The sequence below is a fragment of the Dendrobates tinctorius genome, unplaced genomic scaffold, assembly GCF_039654945.1.
Source record: "Dendrobates tinctorius isolate UK_male_01 unplaced genomic scaffold, ASM3965494v1 ptg000075l, whole genome shotgun sequence".
Taxonomy (NCBI): Eukaryota; Metazoa; Chordata; class Amphibia; order Anura; family Dendrobatidae; genus Dendrobates; species Dendrobates tinctorius.
The window spans coordinates 36,141,669-36,165,638 of NW_027361743.1; the positions used below are offsets into that span (position 1 = coordinate 36,141,669).

A 23,970-nucleotide genomic window follows, 5' to 3' on the forward strand; every position below is an offset into this window, starting at 1 on the left:
ACTATGGGATCGAGGATATGTATGATGGGTATATGGGCACGGGCCTATGGGATCGTGGATATGTATGATGGGTATATGGGCATGGGACTATGGGATGGAGGATAATTATAATTTGCTATAACTAACCACAGTTAGTTACTATGCCCGGGCACCGCCGGACTCTTCAGCTAGTGTTTTATAAATGCAAAAAATAGCTTACAATACGGTGTACCATATTTTTGTCATATGGCAGATATTTCCCAGGCCATTTAGCCTTTTCGGTATATAACATTGTCATTTTTTGACACACAAAGAGGTAACAAGAAATTATAAATACCAACAAAAAACATTTACAAATCAATTAGCTATTTTATAACTGCTGGTAGCTTGGCGGAGGTGATGGCGGGAGGCCTTCATCTCTTTGTTGGGTGTTGGGGTGCCCAGCTTGACCATCACCCTGTTGGGGTGGATGATCTTGGCCCTGTGGGAAGATGTGGTCATGTTCCTGCAGCTGCGCACCAAAGAGACCATAAGGATACTGTCGAGTATAATCCTGTGGCTGATTGTAGCCACGTCCATCATACCCCCCAATATGACCATGTCGTCCAAACCCCAGGTTGGGGCCAGCCTCCAACACCAGGTCTGTACAAGTGGCCATATTGGGCAGGTTGGTTATAAGCTGCCATTTGGCCCTGTTGTGGCCAAGGTTGGTTTGGGGGGGGGATGGGTGGAGGTGTAGGCACACGTGCAGGCGGACACTCAGATCCTAATTGAGCATGCACAGCTGGTTGTCGGACAAGGCGGAGACGGTTACGGGTTGAGAGCTGCCACCTCTCAAGATACTCAAACAACTCATATGGGTCATTGGGGTGTGTGCATGCATCAATTAGGATCTGAATAGATCCGCGCACACGTAGCCTCACCTCACGGGGTAGGGGACGGAGGTACCGGGCCAGGCTTTGGGAATATGCCTCTTCACCCTCATCCTGGGCAGGCCTGGACAGGTAATTTAGGACACCTGTGTCCACATGCCTTCGGGTATCAGAGGCAGTGTTGTCCCTTCTCCGTCTCCCCCCGCGGCCTACGGCTGCACACTGGGGGGACCCCTCAACACGGCCAGTAGGGCTGCTGCTGTTGCCAGGGTCTTCTAAGTTGCTGGCTACTGGTGGCTCTGCTGGGTCTGGACCAGGTGCAGAACCTGATGCTGGGCCTGATGCTGGTGGAGCTTGGGGGTTGCAAAAGCTCTGGTCAGAAGATGGGCCAGCCACGTCTTCACATCCCCCGTCCGGGTCTATAATGGGCTCAGTATCCAACCCTGTCTCCCTCTCTGTGAGGTTGTACTGAGTTCTGTTAGGAAATGTACAAAAAAACAAATGTAGCTCTGACCCTAAAAGGCATATGGGCCATGTGGTGTGATGTCTGTACTTACGGTCTGAGATCCATACTGGGTGCCAAAAATGCCAAGCGGTCAGAATAGATGTATTTCCGCTTGGTCGGTGCTGCTGCCCCACTCCTGGCCCTCTGCTGTCTTTCACGCTGGTACTGGTCGCGGATGCTGCGCCAGCGTCTCATCACATCCTCAACTGCAATGTGAAGTGAAAAGGGACTGTAACCTTTGGGAATTGTGCCAAGCAATATTCCTAACATTTCACATAGTCACGTGGCCTAGTAGGGGCTGGTTTTTATCTAAATTTTTCTTTAGCAAACAGGGATACCTACATACACAGTCTAGGATTGTAGGGGCTACATTCAAATAAGCTCACTTCTGGCCTTTAAGCTGATTGGTAAAAATGACATTTTCTTACGAATGTGTTGTTGCTCCTCACGTGGCCGTTGGGCATAGTCTGGGAACATGTGCACACAGATGCGCCTCCATGCCGGCCCCGGTCAGAATAATGGGCATCCCGTTGGTCCCAAAGTTCGGACCTTTCCTGGACCAACACAATTAGGAGTTCCACATTAATGTGGCCAGACATTACGCTGCAGGACTCCTCTCACGTGCCCCATCCTGTGTGACACGGCCAGCCGGCCGGTAACTAATACAACAGGACACGGCACGTGTAATTGTCCAGTGTGACGCAGCCTGCAGTCCAGTAACTAATACAACAAGACACAGGGGATAGGGAAACATTTACAACGGTGGGCCCTGCGATAGGTAACGGGGATGTGGAGACCTGAGTGCATCTTCCTCCCACCGTGTCCAACACCTGGGTGCAGATGTCCAGCCAAGGAGTCCAGCACCTGAGTGCAGCTGTCCAACAACGGAGTCCAGCACCTGAGTGCAGCTTCCAGCAAAAGAGTCCAGCAACTGAGTGCAGCTCTACACCATAGCTGCCACTCCACCAAGCTTTGCAAGAATTCTTCACTGACACCATAGCTGCCACTCCACCATGCTTTACACAAACACCTCACTGACACCATAGCTGCCACTCCAGGACTCTGAGTTATATATGTGAATGTTTGATATGAGCTGGTAAGACTCCACAAACACACTCCCACTAGATGTTTTTTTTTTTTGGTGGGACCCATACACACTCGTTCACACACAGGTCCGGACCTGAATGTTTATTGCCACACATTCGTTTGTCAATAATCGGGGAACTCTCTCTGGGATTTACAACAGAGGCATCCCCCTGTGTCACCACACTCACACCCCCGCACTCCACCAAGGGGTACACCCTCGCGAACCCTTTACACCACGAGGTTGGTGCCTCCCAGGGTTGGCTAATGGCGAGGGTTTAGATTTGCCCCTACTCCCCCGCAGCACACCTGCTGCTCACACCGGTGAGGGAGGGGCCTGGGATATGGAGGAAAAATACACTCCCTGGTCGCCTTCCTCCACATGTCCAGGAGGGGGCGGCTTCGGTGGTATGGAAGATTTGGCGTGAGCCCCACAGACTATAACACCAGTCTGCTCACTACTGGGACGTACTCCTTCACCTCGGGGAACCCCAGACAGCACCAAGGGGACACCAACTCCACCCACCTGTCTGGGTGCATCCGCCTATATGAGCAAGTCCCGCTCCCCAGCACCGACTCTAGAGGGCTTCCTTGCCAACCGCTATTTGATTTTCCAGTTGAGTCAGAGGGAAGATCCCAGACCCTGATTATTGCTGCTGGAACTGCTTACAAACCATGCAGCTCCTCACTCTCCTCAGTGAGGCCCAGCAGCAAATGCTCAAAGGTCTGAACATGGCCTGAGGCTCACCAGAAAAAAAAAAGTAAGGTTGGTGATAATGTCACGTGCCCCATCCTGTGTGACGCAGCCCGCAGGCCAGTAACTAATACAACAAGACACAGGGGATAGGGAAACATTTACAACGGTGGGCCCTGCCATAGGGAACGGGGGATGTGGAGACCTCCTGCACTCCCCTGAGTCAGTGTCCCTAACACTCCTAACGTTCCCTATACAGGCTCCTCACCTGTCACCGATCAGGATACCTATCACGCTAGCACACCCTACACCTATTCCTTAATAGGGAGCTGGGTGGTGCAGGCACTGGCCCCACCGCTGTACTAACACCAACATGAGGAAAAGTGACAAACAGGGAAACACTTAGCTTTGCTCTGATGCACTTGCTCCAGGCAACAGAGTCCATCACCTGAGTGCATCTTCCTCCCACCGTGTCCAACACCTGGGTGCAGCTGTCCAGCCACGGAGTCCAGCACCTGAGTGCAGCTGTCCAGCAACAGAGTCCAGCACCTGAGTGCAGCTTCCAGCAAAAGAGTCCAGCAACTGAGTGCAGCTCTACATCATAGCTGCCACTCCACCAAGCTTTGCAAGAATTCTTCACTGACACCATAGCTGCCACTCCACCATGCTTTACACAAACACCTCACTGACACCATAGCTGCCACTCCAGGACACTGACTGAGTTGTCCTGGACTCTCTTCAGCTCCTTCCTTCACTCAGCATGGTTGGAAAAGCCAAACAATATCATCTACAAGAGTCAGAACAACTGACACACCTTTATTGAGTAAACACACCTGTTAGTGATTCCCGTGCAATTACACTAACCACCACCTGGGGAAAACTATCTCTTAAAACACCAGTGCAATAACCATACTGGCCACCGGGGCAAAACTATCTCTAAGCACACAGTGCAAAGACCATACTGGCCACTGGGGGCAAACCCAACTCCGAGCACACAGCTCAAGGAAAAAAAGATTACTTTGCATTATATCAGTCATGATCCAGCATGTATCATGACAACTCCGTGGAGGCGTACTTCCTGGATGTCTGGAGCGCTATTTGAGCTAATTTGCATGTCTAAGCTTCCTAATGATGGATTGGCCCATTTCCTTCCACCAGGAAAAGTCTTGCGCATTTCTCGCAAGTCACACGGGTGGTCCGTGTGTAATGCGATTTTTTTGAGCACCCATAGACTTGCATTGGCGTACTACGGTCGTAATACGCTGACAATCGCAGCATGCTGCGATTGGCACGGACCGTAGAAAATACGCGAGGAAAATACGGCTGATGGGAGCTACCCCATAGAGAATCATTGGTCCGTGGGCAATGCGTTTTTTTAAGAGAGCCTGGGGTCAGTACCAGAGCATTTGAAGGCAATTACCCTGACTTCCATACTGGGGATCCCTTTAAGAGAGGCCTGGGGTCAGTACCAAAGTGCAGAGTGGATTTGCCCTCACTTCCATACTGGGGATCCCTTTAAGAGGGGACTTGGGTGAGAACCAGAGCGCTGAGTGGATTTGCCCTAACTTCCATACCAGGGATCCCTTTAAGAAAGCCTGGGATCAGAACCAGAGCGCTGGATGGATTTGTCCTGACTTGCATGCCAATGATCCCTTTAATAGAACCCTGGGGTCAGAATCAGAGCGCTGAGGGATTTGCCGTAACTTCCATACAGGAGATCCCTTTAAGAGAGGTCAGTACCAGAGCATTTGAAGGCAATTGCCCTGACTTCCTTACTGGAGATCCCTTTAAGAGAGTCATGGGGTCAGTACCATAGCAATGGATGGATTTGCCCTGCCTTCCATACCGGAGATCCCTTTAAGAAAGGCCTGGGGTCAGTACCAAAACACTGAGTGGATTTGCCCTAACTTGCATACCAATGACCAATGATCCCTTTATGAGACGCTGGGGTCAGAACCAGAGAGCTGAGTGGAACGGTCCTAACTTCCATACCGGGGATCCCTTTAAGAGAGGCCTGGGGTCAAAACCAAAGCGCTGGAAGGATTTTCCCTGACTTCCATACCGGAGATCCCTTTAAGAGGGAAGATGTGCCTATGGGATGGAAGATGTGCGATTTGTATATGGGCACGGGTGGGGGGGTTTTCATTTCTGTCATGTGCTCTGTGCTCCTGCCTGGGGGGGCAGACAATGGCTGGGAGCTTATGTTCCTGGGGATGCTAGATTTCTCCCACCATGTCAGAGTCTGCTGAGGTGTTGTCAAATGGGAAAACTTGCTCATAGCAGCCAATCACAGCTCGGCTTCTTTTAACTTAGCTCTGGTGAAATGAGAGATGCTTAGTGATTGGTTGGTGATACACACACACATACATACATACATTCAGTTTTATATATAGAGATGGGGTGAAAGGGGGGTGATTTGAACGTTTATTTTTTTTTATTTTTTTGTACTTTTAAAAACTTTTTTTTTTACTCTTGGCATACTTCAATAGTCTCCATGGGAGACTAGAAGCTGCCATAACCTGATCAGCTCTGCTACATACAGGCAAGGAACAGATCGCCTGTATGTAGCAAAATTACTCACTTGCTATGAGTGCCGACGACCTGCATGTGCAAGGAAAGATGTGGGTTCACCACCAGAGCCCACATCAAAGGGAGGGTGTCTGACATCGGCGTACTATTAAACTTGATGTCGGAAAGGGGTTAAAGAACCTTTCACATGATCAAAAGTGGCCGGTTTAGCTATTCTCATTGCTCCCATGAATCATTTGGGGTTTTTTTAATCCGCCATACGGTCTCAGAGGTACAGGCATTTTTATTTTGTGCAAATTTTTATGGCCTTTACCGAAGGGCATGACTTACAGGGTAATAATGCAAAACAGCCTTAAGGCATGCCCCCGAGAATCTTGTGAGCACTGCCCTCTTGGCAAAGACCATAAAATTTTGCACCAAATAAAATAAGCTTTATCTAACATCTCATTCACATGTCTGTGCTTCCAGTATGTGGGGCATCCTTTTTTATCACGGAAACCAAATGTGCCCATTATAATGGATGCTGCTATGCGTATGTACATGTTTTTACACAGACCGTGTGTCTACGCAAAACACTAGGAAAATGGCTGTTTAAACAGGACTTGTGAAGGAGACCTAAAGTACATGAATCAGGAGCACATGGATACAGCATACAGTGGATATAAAAAGTCTACACCCCTGTTAAATTTTTGTCATATAAAAAAATCATACCAGTTAGAATCAATTCAGATTTTTTTACACCTTTAATAACACCTATAATCTCTGCAAATCCATTGAGAAATAAACAGCAATCATTTTGAGAGGGGAAATAAAAATAGCCAATCACATTTAAACTCCTGTTAAATAATAGCCAGCGCACAGCTGCCATCATTTACATTGATTCTAATTAACTCCATATAAAGTTTAGCTGCGGTAGGAAGACTTTCCTGACTTTTTCTTAGTTACGATACATTTTACAGCAAAAGACATGGTCCATAAACAGCTGGCAACACAGCAAAAGGATCTCACTGTTGAAAGTTATTAGTCAGGAGAAGGGTACCAAAAATTTACAAGATATACCATGAAACACTGTAAAGACGGTCATCAAGTAGTGAAATAAATTTGGCACAACAGAGCTTGTTGGCCATAATTCCAGAAGGAATATTTGGAACAAAACTAACACCACTGTGCATCATCAAAAGAATACTATACCCAGAGTGAAGCATGGTGAAGTCAGAGTTATGCTTTGGAGATGTTTTTCAGCAGCTGGAACTAGTGTTGTAGTCAACGTGGGGGGAATTATGAACAGTAGCAAATGTCAGTTAATATAACAAGAAAACCTTCGGGCCTTTACTAGCAGCTACAGATAAAAAGGAATTTCTCCTGTCAACATGACAAGGACCCCAAGCATACCTCTAAAACAGCAAAATAATGGCTTTTCCAGAAGAAGATCAAAGATTTAGGAAGTTAGAAGAGTTAAAGTTTAGCCTCAATTTTTAAGTTTTTCAACTCAATTTACAAACTCTATTTTTACACACCTGTTCAGCTTTGAAGTGACTTTGAGGGGCTATTAGTCAGAAACACCTCCCAAGTGACCCCATTTTAAAATTTCACCCCTTAAAGTATTTAGGAAGTTTTTAACCCTTCAGTTGCTTTATATGAGTTAATGCAAAATGGAATGAAAAAATATATAAGGTAATTATATTCTTTAATCTAAGATATTGTTTTAGCCCCAAATTTGTTTTATCTTCAAATGGACCCCACTCTTTGTTGTGCAATTTCTTCTGAATTCACTGATTTTCCATTTAGCCGGGTGTTGATACGAGAGACTCATGCGAGTTTCTCGCATCACACTCGCAAGTGTGACCCCGACCTTAGTGTGTGGTACTAGAACAGTAGAAAACCCTCCACAATTACCTCATTTCTGAAACTAATCAAGGAATTCATATAGAATTTTGAATACACAGGTGCTTCACAAAATTCATATAAGCAACTAAATTAAATATTTTTACACTAAAATGCTATTTTGGCCGCAAATTTTCTTTTTCACAAGGAGTAGTTGGAGAAAATGGATGCTGCAAATTGAAAAAAAATTCGGAAATACCCGATATGTGGGAGAAAACTATTGTTTTTGCATGTGGCATGGCTCAAAAGATAAAAATATTTTTTTGCCTTTTGTAATGCAAATTTGGCAGTAATAGGTTGTGGGCTCCACATTTAGTGATCTTCAGAAACCCCCAAAGTGACCCTTTTTCAGAAAGTACACTTCTCGGTGAATTCATCTAGCATGTTAACATCCCAATTATTGAACAACTCCAGTTGTGCTTGCATATCTAAAAGGTTAATAAACCTGACATCTGAATAATTCAAAAAGTTTCTTTCATCTTTAAGGCCATTCTTGGCTAGTCACGCAGTGGAGACTTCGATGAATTAGATGGAGCATTTTCCTGCATAAAAATCATGGTTTTCTTGCAAGATGCAGACTTTTTCCTGTACCACTGTCTGAAGTGAGTGTCTCCTAAAACGTGGCAGTGATTTTGAGACCATCTTCCACCCAAAAAGGTCCAACTAGCTCACCTTTAATAATACTAGGACATAGCAGTGCCTCCTCTCCACCTTGCTGGATACTAATCCAGCCACGAGACCGTCTGTCTGGTCCGTCAAGAGTCATTCACATCTCATCAGTCCATAAAACGTTGGAAAAATCTGCTTTTGGATATTTTGACTGGAGTAGTATTTCTGGTATGGTGCACAGAGGCACATGCCACTCAGTAGATGTGACGAATTCATTAAATGGTGTGCACCTCTTAATGAATTTGACGCCTCCTGTACTCCATCAAGATTTGGCCAATAAGAGATACATCCATCACCTTTCAGGGCTGATATACAGCATTCAATAATGCTGTATATTTGCCCCCAACCTGACCTGTAAGAGAAGTAAAATAACTTTTATTATACTCACCTGCGGGGAGGTCCGGTCCGAGGGGTGTCGCTCCTTTTGGTCCTGCACCTCCCATCTTCTTATGATCCCTGTCCTCCTGTTTGCTTCGTGTGGATGACGCATCCCTTCGTCATCCACAGGGTTTCTTCGGCACAGCGCTCCTGCACAGGCGTTCTTTGCCATGTCGAGGGCAGAGCAAAGCACTGCAGTGCGCATGCGCCGGGGCTCATCCACATGAACAAGCAGGAGGGCGGCATCACAAGAAGAAGGGAGGCGCTGGACTAAGACCAGCGACGCGCAGGTGAGTATAGTAAAAGTTATTTTTCTTCTCTTATAGGTCGGGTCGGGGGCAGATATACAGCATTATAGGATGCTGTATATCAGCCCTGAAAGGTGATGGCCGTATCTATAACGGCCAAACCTGGAGAGAGGTTTCCATTACACTCTAAGCTATTTTAGATCAGTCTGACTAACATATGTGCAGACAGGCTTTCATAGCCTGTAAAGTGTCGACTGAGACCATAAATACGCCATTGTGCTTTAAACACATTTCTTTGTTGAGTACATCCCATGACAGTCTTTTGTAACATGAGCTAACTATATAAAGCTAGTTTTACAACTTCCCTGAAAAGACACAGAAGCCCCAATTCCATCATTTGCCATTTTTTTTTAAATTCACTTTTCTTTTTGGCTTGTGGCATTTGTGCAAAATGGCACAGTTGTTTTACAGACTTTGCGCAGTCAAAAAATGCTTTTATTTTGTCTTTAATTTTTCTTGCGACTTTTGAGTTACAAAATTCACATATTTAAAAAAATAAATAAATAAAAAAGTAAAAAAAGCGTACAGAAAATCAAATCCAAAGGGGTAACTGGAGTACATTTGCGACAAATATTGCAACTTTTTAAATATTTGTGGGTCACCCCACGTGGGCGTCGCACACCAGGGCAGAGGGGGTTACTCGGTACCGGGCCGGTGTCAGGTGGGAACGTGTCACAGCAGCGGCGACCCGGTCCGTGGCCCTGGGCACCCAATATCAATGGCGGTGATGTTAATGGTGTTAGAGTTTATAGGAATAGTTCGTGACGCCACCCGTGGTGTTTGGCAAGTAAGATGTTGAGCCAACGCTGCATGCAGATCCGCTGGGACTGATGGTGTGGTGCAGCAGAGATGGTATAGCTCCCCACAGGTGGAGCTGTAGTCCCAGGGCAGTGTAGGTGCAATGGATGTGGAGAGGTGCAGAATGGTACGGATGCTGGTGCCCAGATGTCGCGGTTCTGGAATAACTGGAGGACACCAGAGTATGCGGTTCCAAAGCTTTACTAACTGTTTGCAGTTCACACCACTGCCTGCCTCCGTGCTGTGTTCTCCGGGTCAGGGCTCCAGCCAACCTCCAGGCAGGATAGGATTCTCCCTTCCACACTCCACCAACATGTACCTTACTGAACGAATCCTCCATAGCGCCTTTAGGTGCGAAGCACTCCAGTACTTAGTTACTGGAATGCCTCTCTCTAGGTGTTCCTAGTCTTTACTTGTATGACAGACAGCTGTAGCGTCTATCGGGGACTCCTCTCAGAGTCCTGGCTCGCAAATCGGTTGCTGTTGTGTCCCAAGTCTATGATGGGAGCAAGGCGTTAGCGGCTCACTACTCCTCCGGTGTCTGTTGCCGGACATAAAGATCCAATCAACCTCGGGGACCAGGCACCGGCCTTTGCGCTCTCTGGACTGGAAGGGTTCTCTCTCTTTCTCAACCTTCTTCCCACCGTCCTTCTATTCTCCTTTGTTCCGATCTGTTCTATCTCTCTTATGGAATCTGTAGTCTCCAGTCTGCGTCTCTTTCTCCTTCTCTTCCTTCCCTGAGGAGCTCGTTCCACTAAGACCAGTCCTCAGCCTCTCCTGACTGACTGTCTTCCTCCGCCTTGAGCCCCTCTCAGGCTGACCTGCTGTCAGCCTGCTCTCTCTCTCTCTCTCTCTCGTCTCACTGCCTGACTGACCTTAAATCCTACACTTTCCCTCTCTTTTGTATCATCTCACTCCACCCGCCTCCCAGCACATCTCGTGTTACGAAGCAGGGTTCCACGAGGGGTGCTCTGCTAACCCCCAGCTTGAAGCTGTTAGGTGGCCCCACTGAACTATCCTGTGTGTGGAATGCAGGTGTGGAGCGTGGTCAGGAGTTCCCACCTTACCTGGATGGTGGGGCACTACACCTTAGGAGAAGGTGCAGTACCTCTGTAGCGACTGAAGCCTCAGGGGCGCCACATTTGTAAATGAAAAATCAGGTGAAAAGATCTGAAATGTCTAAAGATATCTAAGATCTGAGTGTACATTTATTTGTGTTGTTTCACATGAATTATTCTCTTTGATTTTAATAAACCCTTATACTATATATTCTTGGCTAATGACACCTTATATCTTTATGTATAAATATTGTTGCATTATTCACTCTTGACATGATGAAGAGAACATACTATTGTCAAAACACATTGCCGTGGAATGACCTTACATTATCTGAGAGTTCCCAACTCTGAGCAGGTAACACATTCTACTGCAGATTTCTTTTTAAATTGTCATTTTAGGCATAATTCAGTCATTCATTTCGCCCCACCACAACTATTTTATCATCTCTTTCATATACCGTCAAGTTAGAAGTTTATCAGTTAGAACATGTACCCATTAAAATCTACGGTGCTATTCATATATCCTTGTAAAACTCAAGGAGACATGCCCATTTATCTCTACTATCATCGATGAAAAGTGCCAATAAAAGTCTATGGGGCTGTGAAAAACATGAACAGCACACGGATGGCTTCCCAAGAATTGAACAAAGATTTTAGAAAAAACAAACTACATGGGCAGATTCTTGTTCTACAGCTTAGGTCCAATTCTATCCATATTCTCAGAGAAAAATTCTGAAAACCGAAACGTTGCCATTTGGGCTTTAAATTGGACATTTTGTCTGAAGACTTGGCACCCGCTGTGAGTAGACACTAAGTGGTGCTGTTCTATAACCATGTCTCCGCAAGATAAATAGACATGCTGCTGTCTGGAAAAACGCGCCGCATGTCCAGATACACAGGGCCGCCGGATGAGGCCCTTCACGCATAGTGGAGATGGGATTTCATAAAATCCCCTCCACTATGCTGTAACATCTGGACGCTGCGGTTTGGATGCTGTGGCTGTATGCAGCGTTCAATCCGCAGCAAATACTGACTGTGGAAACATACCCTAAGGTGGACTTTATTAGGCCCACATGGCCACGCCATGTGGGCCTAATAAAGTTCACCTTAGTCTCCAAGTAATCTTTGGAGTGCTGCTTACCATTTTTTTGTCTCTATAAAGTTGGCAAGTATACAGATTTTTTGCCGGGAGGCCTCTGCACCCACCTGTTTGGAAAGTATGCTGTTCTATATTTTCTAAAAATATCTATCTATCACATATCTATCCATCTATCTATCTATCTATCGATCTATCTATCTCATATCTATCTGTGGTGCCCCTGAGGCTTCAGTCGCCACAGAGGTACTGCACCTTCTCCTAAGGTGTGGTGCCCCACCATCCAGGTAGGTTGGGAGCTCCCTTCCGCATTCCAACACCTGCACCCCACACACAAGATAGTTCAGCAGGGACCCATCCATGTTTTATGCTGGAAAGGTCATAGGGTGCCTTTTGTGGTCCCTGGCTTCGTAACACGAGAGGTGCTGGGGAGGCGGGTGGAGTTAGATATAAAAGAGAAGGAAGGTGTAGGATTTCAAGTCAGTCAGACGAGGGTCTGAGAGAGAGAGAGCAGACTGACAGCAGGTCAGCCTGAGAGGAGCTCAAGGCGGAGGAAGGCAGTCAGTCAGGAGAGGCTGAGGACTGGTCTTAGTGGAACGAGCTCCCTAGGGAAGGAAGAGAAGGAGAAAGAGACGTAGACTGGAGACTACAGATTCCATAAGAGAGATAGAACAGATCGGAACGAAGGAGAATAGAAGGACAGTGGGAAGCAGGTTGAGAAAGAGAGAGAACCCTTCCAGTTGAGAGAGCGCAAAGGCCGGGGCCCGATCCCCGAGGTTGATTGGATCTTTATGTCCGGCAACAGACACCGGAGAAGTAGTGAGCGGCTAGCGCCTTGCTCCCATCATAGACTTGGGACACAACAGCAACTGAATAGAGAGCCGGGATGCAGTGAGGAGTCCCCGAAGCAGGCTACAGCTGTCCGTCATACAAGTAAAGACTAGGAACACCTAGAGAGAGGCATTCCAGGGTAACTAAGTACTGGAGTGCTTCGCACCTAAAGGCGCATTGGGAGGAGTCGTTCAGTAAGGTACATGTTGGCGGAGTGTGGAAGGAAGAATCCTATCCTGCCTGGAGGTTGGCTGGAGCCCTGACCCGGAGAACACAGTATGGAGGCAGGCAGTGGTGTGAACGGCAAACAGTGAGTAAAGCTTTGGAACCGCATACTCGGGTGTCCTCCAGTTATTCCCGCACCACTACACCTGGGTACCAGCCTCCATACCACTCTGCGCCTCTCCTCATCCATTGCACCTACACTGCCCTGGGACTACGGCTCCACCTGTGGGGAGCTACACCATCTTTGCTGCACCACACCATCAGTCCCAGCGGATCTGCATGCAGCGTTGGCTCAACATCTTACTTGCCAAACACCACGGGTGGCATCACGAACTATTCTAATAAACTTTAACACCATTAACATCACCGCCATTGATATTGGGCGCCCAGGGCCATGGACCGGGTCACCGCTGCTGTGGCACATTCCCACCTTGACAACGGCCCGGTACCGAGTACCCCGCTGCCCTGGGTGTGCGAGGGCGACCCATATCTATCACATATCTATCTATCCCATATCTATCTATCTATCTATTGAGAGATAAATAGCATTTGCATATGTTTGCACCCGTACTTTGATCACTTTGTTTTTTTACCCTAGGAAACAAGCCATATGATCTCTTGACACTCCCGTCTCTATTTCACTTAAAAAACAGATCCATAAAAAAAAAAAGCAAACTGTAAAAACTGGTGCAAACGGATGCAACGTATGCTAATTGCTTTAAAATGCAGCCTTTTGCATCATTTTTACATCAGTTTTTATTGTTCACAATATAAAAAGATTGCAGAAACGTAATATGAAACAAGTGAGTAGGATGCGGCTGTAATACTATATAGAGCCAGATGGACAGGTGTGGCGCTGTTTTTGGGAATGATGCAGCCATGTTTTTCTAATCCTTGACAATAGGTTATTCAAAATGTTTATTTAAGCGACACTATGACATTTTTTTACTATATTTTACCTTGTGCTGATTATGACCTTTAAATCTACAGTTCCCGTATTCTTCTCACAGTCTTACTTTTAACAGTCAAAGAAATATTTACACATGTCAAGAGACTCTTGAAGTAGTCTGAATATTATGAAATGTGTGTATTCATTAACAGAAAGGCCGTGGTGGCTCTAGAGGATTAAGGGCAGTTTCACACGTCCAGATAATTCCGGTACCGGAAAAACCGGTACCGGAGCTATCCGTGTCCGTGTGTCCGTGTGCATACGTATGCCATCCGTGTGACATCCGTGTGCTATCCGTATGTCCGTGTGTACCATCCGTGTGCTGTCCGTGTGCGGTCCGTATGCTGTCCGTGTGTCCGTGTCCGTGTTTTTTGAAAAATTAATTTCAATGTTAACCCTTTGACTTTTAAAAACGCACACGGACAGCATCCGTTTGCGGTACGTGTTTACACGGACCCATTGACTTGTATGGGCCCGTGTGATCCGTGCTGTTGCACAAAAACGGACATGTCAGCGTGTTTTGCACACGGACACACGGTCTGTGAAAACACGCTGACATCTGCATAGACACATTCATTCGAATGTGTCTACGTGTGTCAGTGTCTCTGGTACGTGAGAAAACTGTCACTACACGTACCGGAGACACTGACGTGTGAAACTGCCCTAAGGCAGAGGACAATAGAGTTGCAAGTAAAAAAGTATCAAAATGCAGGAAATTAATGAACAAGAAATCATTTTCGAAAAAGAGATATAGTAAAGAAATAATTGAAACCTAGAACAATGACTGTGACAATGCTCTGATAGTTTAGTCACACGTTGCGAGTAGAAACCAATTTTTCCAATTAATGTATTATTTAGAAAATACTTGTATTCTCGATAAAACAACAACTCTGTATCATCTTAGTAGAACTTTGTGTTGTTCTTGTCCTCCGTTACTCCTCATGGAAATGTATAGTTAATATCACAACTGAACATTACTATTCTGCCAGAGTCGCGGCATGGTCTGATACTATCAGCACTGACATCCAGCTGTTAATTCAATCATGCAATTTTTGGAAAAATACCAGAACGGTACAAAGCAGAGTTGTAAAGTTGGAAAGATTATGCAGAATTTGTATTTTATAAAGAGCGCAGAGATAATTTCTGCATAACAACCACTAAACAAAATGGCTTACCTCACAAAAGTGAATTTTACTAGATAGTTGAGATAATCAAATTGTTTGAGTCAAATTTTTTTCAAATCGCATAAAAAGTTCCCAGCAAATTCGAACAATTTTTTATTTTGTTCTACGCCTTTTTACAGATTACACGATAATATTCATAACAAAAGGCTGACATGACCTCACGTATGGGCCTCCCCAAAATTTCTTGTAGCAGCTATCACATCACATGGTATAAAGGCAATATCATAGCCTGTATAAAATCCCAGGCAAGGAACGCAGCTGCCGTTTTAGTGTGATTTTAAGATAGTGAGAGTTTGTCAGAGCTCACAGCTCATCAATAGAGATAGGAAGAAAAAGTCTTAAAACATTGGACAAATTCTCCAGACAGTAACATATTGAATAACTAGAGCAGTGAAGAAGATGAGAGTACAGTAGAAGTTTGGAAAACTGCAGAAATTCAATTGATAAGGTAAAAAGAGCTAGGAGAGCTGCCAGCATCAGTGCCAGTCTTAGAATGATCATCCATATAGTGTAGGCGACGTCTGCCCTGCTGCATATGATTTACAATAGCACATTTTATTAAATTAATTCTTAATGTACCAAAAAGCAGAAGCAAGGCAGCTCAATATTCTTTACAGAAAAAAAGTGTTCTTGCTTGTCACCAGTGACTGTACATGGGTTTTGTATTTCTTGTGAAATCATTTTTTGAGGGGGGATGAGAGTTCTATAAAAATGCTAAGTAAATTCCTCAATATCCTGACATTTCCTTTTGTGGCCGGGTCCGATTTTGTGGCCGGGGCCCCTCAGGGTCCGATTTTGTGGCCGGGGCCCCTCAGGGTTCGATTTTTAATTGCGGAAAATCAACTGAATAATAATAATAAGAAGAAGAAGCAGAAGAAGAAGAATAAGTTAACAGTGTTCGGATTACAATATAGTGGTTTTTTCAAACCACTATAATAATTGTAGTTTTGTACAAAATGTATGGTAATTGGAAAAGTGTCAACTGCAATGGATGAGATAGTTTTAGGCTTTATTCACACAACAGTATTTTTGATCAATAGTTCATCAAATCTGTATGCCAAAACCAGGAGTGTCTCCAAAACACAGAACAGGTGACAATCTTTCAATTATAGTTTCAATTATAGTTTTTCTCTGTATGTTCCACTCCTCGTTTTAGCATATAAACACTTATGAAAAATATTGACCAAATACTAATGTGGAGCACCCTCAGGACCGCATGGAACCGCAATGGCAACCATCTTTACAGTTCAATAAATTCACTCCTATGCACATTCTGTTAGGTGCACGGGACCCCAGTTAAAGGGTTGGTTCATTTTGTTTAGCAATTTCACAGTTCAATAAAGTCTCTGGCACACAGGACCCGGTGATACCGGACTTCGATATCCTGCTCGTGATGCCAAAATAGAGCACCCCCAGGGCCGTGGGTTACTCGGTAGCGGGCCAGTGTCTTAAAGGGATGTGTCACGGCAGCAGTGACCCGGTCCGTGGCCCTGAGAGTCCATGTAAAAATAAGAATTGATGAGGAATAAAGTCTATGTTTTGATAAGTTCGTGACGCCACCTGTGGTATATGGTCAGAGGTGACCAGCACTGCAGTGCAGATCCTCTGGGACTGATGGTGTGATGCAGCAGAGTTGGAATAGCTCTCCACAGGCAGAGATTTTGTCCCAGGGCAGATGTATTTTGTAGAAGATAGTGGTGGTGTAGTATTTGGCAAGAGATGTAGCAGGTCTGAATAGGTATTGCAGAAAGAATTCAGAGGACACAGCTGGGTGCAGTTCCAAAGTTTTACTCACAGTTCTTGTGTGCACAGATGCCCGCTTGGTGCTGTGTCCTCCAAGTGAGGGGTCCAGCAATCTTCTAGGCAGATGGAGAACACCTTTCCAGAACTCCCCTCAGTATGTTCTATTCCTGGCCATCTCCCTGTGCTGATTTTCTACCTCCTGTCCAGCACCTTCACAAACAGTATCCCAAGCCAGTAGACTCGGATCTTGTCAGGAATAACCTCTAGGTCCCTGGATCCTATGTATCTGCCTTTTCAGCGAATAATTGTGGATTTGGCTGCAGCACTTGCAATGCTCACAGCCTCTGGTTTATCTAGCCGAGTCCGTTGTCCACTCCACTAGTTTTAGGGCCAGTCCCTAAACTGCGACCGATCCCTCCACCCGACGTCAGCTGGCCTGGAACGAGCCCCACGAACAGTATGGTTGTTGTACCGTGCCTCTAGGATCCCTTCCCTCTTCAGTGAGTTTTGTTATGAATGGGTCACCGAGGAGGATAGCAGGACCAGGCTAAGCCACCAGAAAACCAGTGAGGTTGGTAACTAAGCGGATTGCAGACCCCTGATCCTATCCACACAACTAGCAGTAGCCGTGGCGCGTACCTATGATGCCCTAGATGCCTCATCACAGCCGGAGAGCTAACTCAGCTTAAAGCAAGAAAGGTGAAATCTAAACTGCCCCAGAGCAGACCCCAAAGGAATAGATAGCCCCCAAACATATATTGTCAGTGAGACAAGATGAACACACAAATGCAGGCAGAAAAATAGACTGAGCAAGTGATGGGGCCCAGACTGACTAGACAGGACAGGAAAGGAAAGACACTGTCTGCAATCACGCAAAAAACCCTGAAAAATCCAACACGTCTGATGCTCAAAAAAAACCCACTGAAGTCACACGACTTCGCCCCCACTATATCAGCACTCTGGTATATACTGAAAGGAAAGCAAAAAGAGACCAATATAACAGGGGACAGAACAAACTGACACAAGCAGTAACATATGGGCGGTGATCCAGCACAGCCCCAGCAGGAGCAAGCTGACCCACACAAAGCAGAGATAGACAAAACTAGATCAAATGCGAAAAGATTAGTAAATGAACCACTTAGCTGAACCATGCAGAAACAGAGCAGGAAACATCAGACCTTATAAGGCACAGGAAGAAAATCACCAGCAGGGATTGAAGGAAGTCAGCTGTCTTAAATACTCCAGTCAGGAACCCAAGATCTCCAATCGTCATTATCAGGTGGCAAGCCTCTGTCAGTATGTCCAGCTCCACTACCTCCAGTAATCACCAGAGGGAGCCCAGAAAGAGAACTCACAACACCTCTGTCAATCTGACCAGCTTCATTACCTTCAGTAACCACCAGAGGGAGCCCAGAAAGAGAATTCACAACAGTACCCCCCCTTGAGGAGGGGGTCACTGAACCCTCATCCACGCCACCAGGCCGGTCAGGATGGGCCCGGTGAAAAGCACGATCCAATCTCTCGGCATGAATGTCAGAAGCAGAGACCCAAGAATTATCCTCCTGGCCATAACCATTCCACTTGACCAAATAATGGAGTCTCCGTCTAGCCAAACGAGAATCCAATATCTTCTCTACCTCATGCTCCAAATTACCTTTAACCAATACATGGTCAGGAGGCGCCGCCATGGGAACTACTGGCTCCAAAAATCTCTTCAACAAAGATTTATGAAAAACGTTATGAATCTTAAACGTAACTGGAAGAGCCAGACGGAAAGAAACGGGGTTAAGGATTTCCAAAATCTTATAAGGTCCAAATCCAATGAATCTTGGCTTGAATTTTGGAGACGCAACCTTCATAGGAATATTTATTGAAGACAACCAAACCATATCACCCACTTTAAACCGGGGACCAATGGTCCTATGCCAGTTGGAAAACTGTTGGGCCTTTTTCTGAGAGTGGGACAACTTGTCCACTGCTTGGTTCCAAATCTGCTGCATTCTCTCTACCACAGAATCCACACTTGGGCAGGCCGAAGATTCCACCTGCCCTGAAGAAAATCGAGGATGAAACCGAAAGTTACAGAAAAAAGGCGACATCAAAGTGGCAGAACTAGCCCTATTGTTTAGCGCGAAATCGGCCAAGGGCAAAAATGAGACCCAGTCATCCTGATCAGCAGATATGAAACATCTCAAATAGTCTGGTTTGTTCGCTCAGTCTGCCCATTGGTCTAAGGATGAAATGCAGAGGAGAAAGTTAACTGAATTCCCAGTTTGGAACAAAAAGCTCTCCAAAATCGGTATTAAACGCCGTCTTCCATTCATCCCCGTGCTTGATGCGAATAAGATTATACGCCCAATGAGGTCAAGTTTGGTAAACCAACAGGCACTTTTAACTCTGGAAAATAAATCAGAAATCAGGGGTAACGGGTACTGCTATTTAACAGTGATCTTATTAAGGGAGCGATAGTCAATACATGGCCTTACTGAGCCATCTTTCTTGGCCACAAAAAAAACAGCACCTAAAGGTGAAGAGGATGGTCTAATATGACCCTTCTCCAACGACTTCTTGATATAAGATCGCATAGCATCATGTTCAGGTACCGATAAGTTGAAAAGCCGACCCTTGGGAAATTTACACCCAGGCATTAACTCAATTGCACAGTCATAACTCCTATGAGGAGGAAAAGACGCAGACTTACTCTCACTAAATACATCAGAAATATCAGCCAAATAGTCAGGAATATCATGAGACTGGGGAGAGGTGGAGAAAACAGGAGTGTCACTGAGAACACATTGACAACCCCAACTCAGCAGAGACACAGATTTCCAGTCCAAAACAGGATTATGAGTTTGCACCCAAGGAAAACCCAGAACAATACTATCATGCAAATTGTGCAACACCAAAAATTTACAATTCTCTTGGTTGTCCGCAGGGGTATCATGGGAAAACCACAACATTTGGCAAAGTCAAAATCCATCAGATTCAAAGCTGCTCCTGAATCAACAAAAGCCTTAGCGGAAAATGTAGACAAGGAGCAGATCAAGGTAATCGCCAAAAGGAATTTAGGCTGTATACTGCCCACCACAAATGCGTGAGCAAAACGCTTTTCTCATTTAGGAAAGACAGAAATAGTATGAGAGGCGTCCCCACAGAAAAAACACAACTTAATATGCCTTCTAAACTCCTGACGTTGCGTCCTTGACAAAAACCTATCACATTGGATGGGTTCAGAAGTTCGTTCGAAAGGCGGCAACGCCTCTCGTGTAGTTTTTCGTTCACGTAAACGCCAATCAATTTGAATGGCCAATGACATAGAGTCATCAAGCTCAAAGGGGACAGGAAATCCCACCATAACATCTTTTATGGTTTCTGCCAAACCCTTCCGAAAGAGAGCTGCTAGGGCATCATCATTCCATTTAGTAAGGACCGCCCACTTTCAGAATTTTTGACAATGTAGCTCTGCAGAATCCTGACCCTGGTTCAATGCCAATAAGGTTTTCTCAGCTTGATCAATAGCATTAGGTTCATCATACAACAACCCCAGGGCTTGAAAAAACGCATCCACATTAGCAAGAATAGGATCTCCGGGTGTCAAAGAAAAGGCCCAATCCTGGGGATCGCTGCGCAGCAGGGAGATGACAATTTTAACCTGCTGCACAGAGCTCCCCGATGAGTTAGGTTTCAAAGCAAAAAATAGTTTACAATTATTCTTAAAATTCAAAAATTTAGACCGATCCCCAGAAAACACATCAGGAGTAGGGATTTTTGGTTCAACGGCAGATGATTGAGCGAGATAGGCAGAAATTCCCCGCACTTCAGCAGCGAGCTGCTCAACATGATCAGACAATTGCTTTGTCTCCATTTAGACAAAAAATATCCTCCTACGGCCCCGGAAAAAAAAGAGGAAAAAATATACAAAAAAAAATTCTGACACTTTTTTTTTATTTTTTTAATTCTTTCCTTCTTTAGAGTACCCTAGAGTCTACAGTAAGGCTGGTGATTCTGTTATGAATGGGTCACCGAGGAGGATAGCAGGACCAGGCTAAGCCACCAGAAAACCAGAGAGGTTGGTAACTAAGCGGATTGTAGACCCCTGATCCTATCCACACAACTAGCAGTAGCCGTGGCGCGTACCTATGGTGCCCTAGATGCCTCGGCACAGCCGGAGAGCTAACTCAGCCTAAAGCAAGAAAGGTGAAATCTAAACTGCCCCAGAGCAGACCCCAGTGGAATAGATAGCCCCCAAACATATATTGTCGGTGAGACAAGATGAAAACACGAATGCAGGCAGAAAAATAGACTGAGCAAATGATGGGGCCCAGACTGACTAGACAGGACAGGAAAGGAAAGACACTATCTGCAATCACACAAAAAACCCTGAAAAATCCAACACGTCTGATGCTCAAAAAACCCACTGAAGTCACACGACTTCGCCCCCACTATATCAGCACTCTGGTATATACTGAAAGCAAAGCAAAAAGAGACCAATATAACAGGGGACAGAACAAACTGACACAAGCAGTAACATATGGGCGGTGATCTAGCACAGCCCCAGCAGGAGCAAGCTAACCCGCACAAAGCAGAGATAGACAAAACCAGATCAAATGCAAAAAGATTAGCAAATTAACCACTTAGCTCAGCGGTTCTCAACCTGCGGGTCGCGACCCCGGCAGGGGTCGAACGACCAAAACACAGGGGTCGCCTAAAGCACTCACAGTTTACTCACTCGCAGTTTCTGCATCCCTGTCGGCGCGGCGGCTTCATCCAGCACTGAGCGGTCACGTGGTACCGCTCATTAAAGGTCATGAATATGGACGCCACTCCTCTCCCATAGGCGTGGCGACCATATTCATGACCTTAAATGAGCGGTACCACGTGACCGCTCCACACAGGAAGAAGCTGACGCACCAGGATAGAGATGCAGGGAAGTTCAGCAGCGACGGTGTGAGGGTAAGGATGGGGGAGGACGGGGTAGCCCAGCCATGCATACAAGAATGGGAGCGGAGCCATGTATACAGGATGGGAGAGTGGAAGCAGAGCCATGTATACAGGTTGGGAGAGTGGGAGCAGAGTCATGTATACAGGATGGGAGCAGAGCCATGTATACAGGATGGGAGAGTGGGAGCGGAGCCATGTATACAGGATGGGAGAGTGGGAGCAGAGCCATGTATACAGGATGGGAGAGTGGAAGCAGAGCCATGTATACAGGATGGGAGAGTGGGAGCAGAGTCATGTATACAGGATGGGAGCGGAGCCATGTATACAGGATGGGAGAGTGGGAGCAGAGCCATGTATACAGGATGGGTGAGTGTGAGCAGAGCCATGTATACAGGATGGGAGAGTGGGAGCGGAGCCATGTATACAGGATGGGAGCAGAGCCATGTATACAGGATGGGAGAGTGGGAGCAGAGCCATGTATACAGGATGGGAGAGTGGGAGCGGAGCCATGTATACAGGATGGGAGAGTGGGAGCAGAGCCATGTATACAGGAAGGGAGCAGAGCCATGCATACAGGATGGGAGAGTGGGAGCAGAGCCATGTATACAGGATGGGAGAGTGGGAGCGGAGCCATGTATACAGGATGGGAGAGTGGGAGCAGAGCCATGTATACAGGAAGGGAGCAGAGCCATGCATACAGGATGGGAGAGTGGGAGCAGAGACATGTATACAGGATAGGAGAGTGGGAGCAGAGCCATGTATACAGGATGGGAGAGTGGGAGCGGAGCCATGTATGCAGGATGGGAGGGTGGGAGCAGAGCCATGTATACAGGATGGGAGAGTGGGAGCAGAGCCATGTATACAGGATGGGAGCAGAGCCATGTATACAGGATGGGAGAGTGGGAGCAGAGCCATGTATACAGGATGGGAGAGTGGGAGCGGAGCCATGTATACAGGATGGGAGAGTGGGAGCAGAGCCATGCATACAGGATGGGAGAGTGGGAGCAGAGCCATGTATACAGGATAGGAGAGTGGGAGCAGAGCCATGTATACAGGATGGGAGAGTGGGAGCGGAGCCATGTATGCAGGATGGGAGGGTGGGAGCAGAGCCATGTATACAGGATGGGAGAGTGGGAGCAGAGCCATGTATACAGGATGGGAGCAGAGCCATGTATACAGGATGGGAGAGTGGGAGCAGAGCCATGTATACAGGATGGGAGAGTGGGAGCGGAGCCATGTATACAGGATGAGAGAGTGGGAGCAGACCCATGTATACAGGAAGGGAGCAGAGCCATGCATACAGGATGGGAGAGTGGGAGCAGAGCCATGTATACAGGATGGGAGAGTGGGAGCGGAGCCATGTATGCAGGATGGGAGGGTGGGAGCAGAGCCATGTATACAGGATGGGAGAGTGGGAGCGGAGCCATGTATGCAGGATGGGAGGGTGGGAGCAGAGCCATGTATACAGGATGGGAGCAGAGCCATGTATACAGGATAGGAGAGTGGGAGCAGAGCCATGTATACAGGATGGGAGAGTGGGAACGGAGCCATGTATACAGGATGGGAGAGTGGGAGCAGAGCCATGTATACAGGATGGGAGCAGAGCCATGTATACAGGATGGGAGAGTGGGAGCAGAGCCATGTATACAGGGTGGGAGAGTGGGAGCGGAGCCATGTATACAGGATGGGAGAGTGGGAGCAGACCCATGTATACAGGAAGGGAGCAGAGCCATGCATACAGGATGGGAGAGTGGGAGCAGAGCCATGTATACAGGATGGGAGAGTGGGAGCGGAGCCATGTATACAGGATGGGAGAGTGGGAGCGGAGCCATGTATGCAGGATGGGAGGGTGGGAGCAGAGCCATGTATACAGGATGGGAGCAGAGCCATGTATACAGGATAGGAGAGTGGGAGCAGAGCCATGTATACAGGATGGGAGAGTGGGAACGGAGCCATGTATACAGGATGGGAGAGTGGGAGCAGAGCCATGTATACAGGATGGGAGCAGAGCCATGTATACAGGATGGGAGAGTGGGAGCAGAGCCATGTATATAGGATGGGAGCAGAGCCATGCATACAGGAAGGGAGAGTGGGAGCAGAGCCATGTATACAGGATGAGAGAGTGGGAGCAGAGCCATGTATACAGGATGGGAGAGTGGGAGCGGAGCCTTGTATACAGGATGGGAGGATGGGAGCAGAGCCATGTATACAGGATGGGATTACGTGTGGGGCCATCATATATAT

The 23,970-nt window shown here is 46.5% G+C and overlaps 1 protein-coding gene across 1 annotated transcript; it reads right to left on the bottom strand.

Moving 5' to 3' along the window:
* Positions 1 to 381: 381 nt before the first annotated feature.
* Positions 382 to 1,642, bottom strand: LOC141096624 (uncharacterized). The gene is made up of 2 exons (XM_073583353.1): positions 1,409 to 1,642; positions 382 to 1,326 (listed from the first exon to the last, which is right to left on the bottom strand). The coding sequence occupies exons 1-2, from the start codon at positions 1,624 to 1,626 to the stop codon at positions 558 to 560; spliced, it is 987 nt and encodes a 328-aa protein (XP_073439454.1). The 5' UTR covers positions 1,627 to 1,642; the 3' UTR covers positions 382 to 557.
* Positions 1,643 to 23,970: the final 22,328 nt, after the last annotated feature.

Excerpts from the sequence above, each read along its gene's own strand:
- LOC141096624 (XM_073583353.1), bottom strand. The coding sequence starts at position 1,626 with ATGTTAGGAATATTGCTTGGCACAATTCCCAAAGGTTACAGTCCCTTT. Across the intron at positions 1,327-1,408 it reads CCCAGTATGGATCTCAGACC|AACTCAGTACAACCTCACAG; the intron begins GTAAGTACAGAC and ends ATTTCCTAACAG.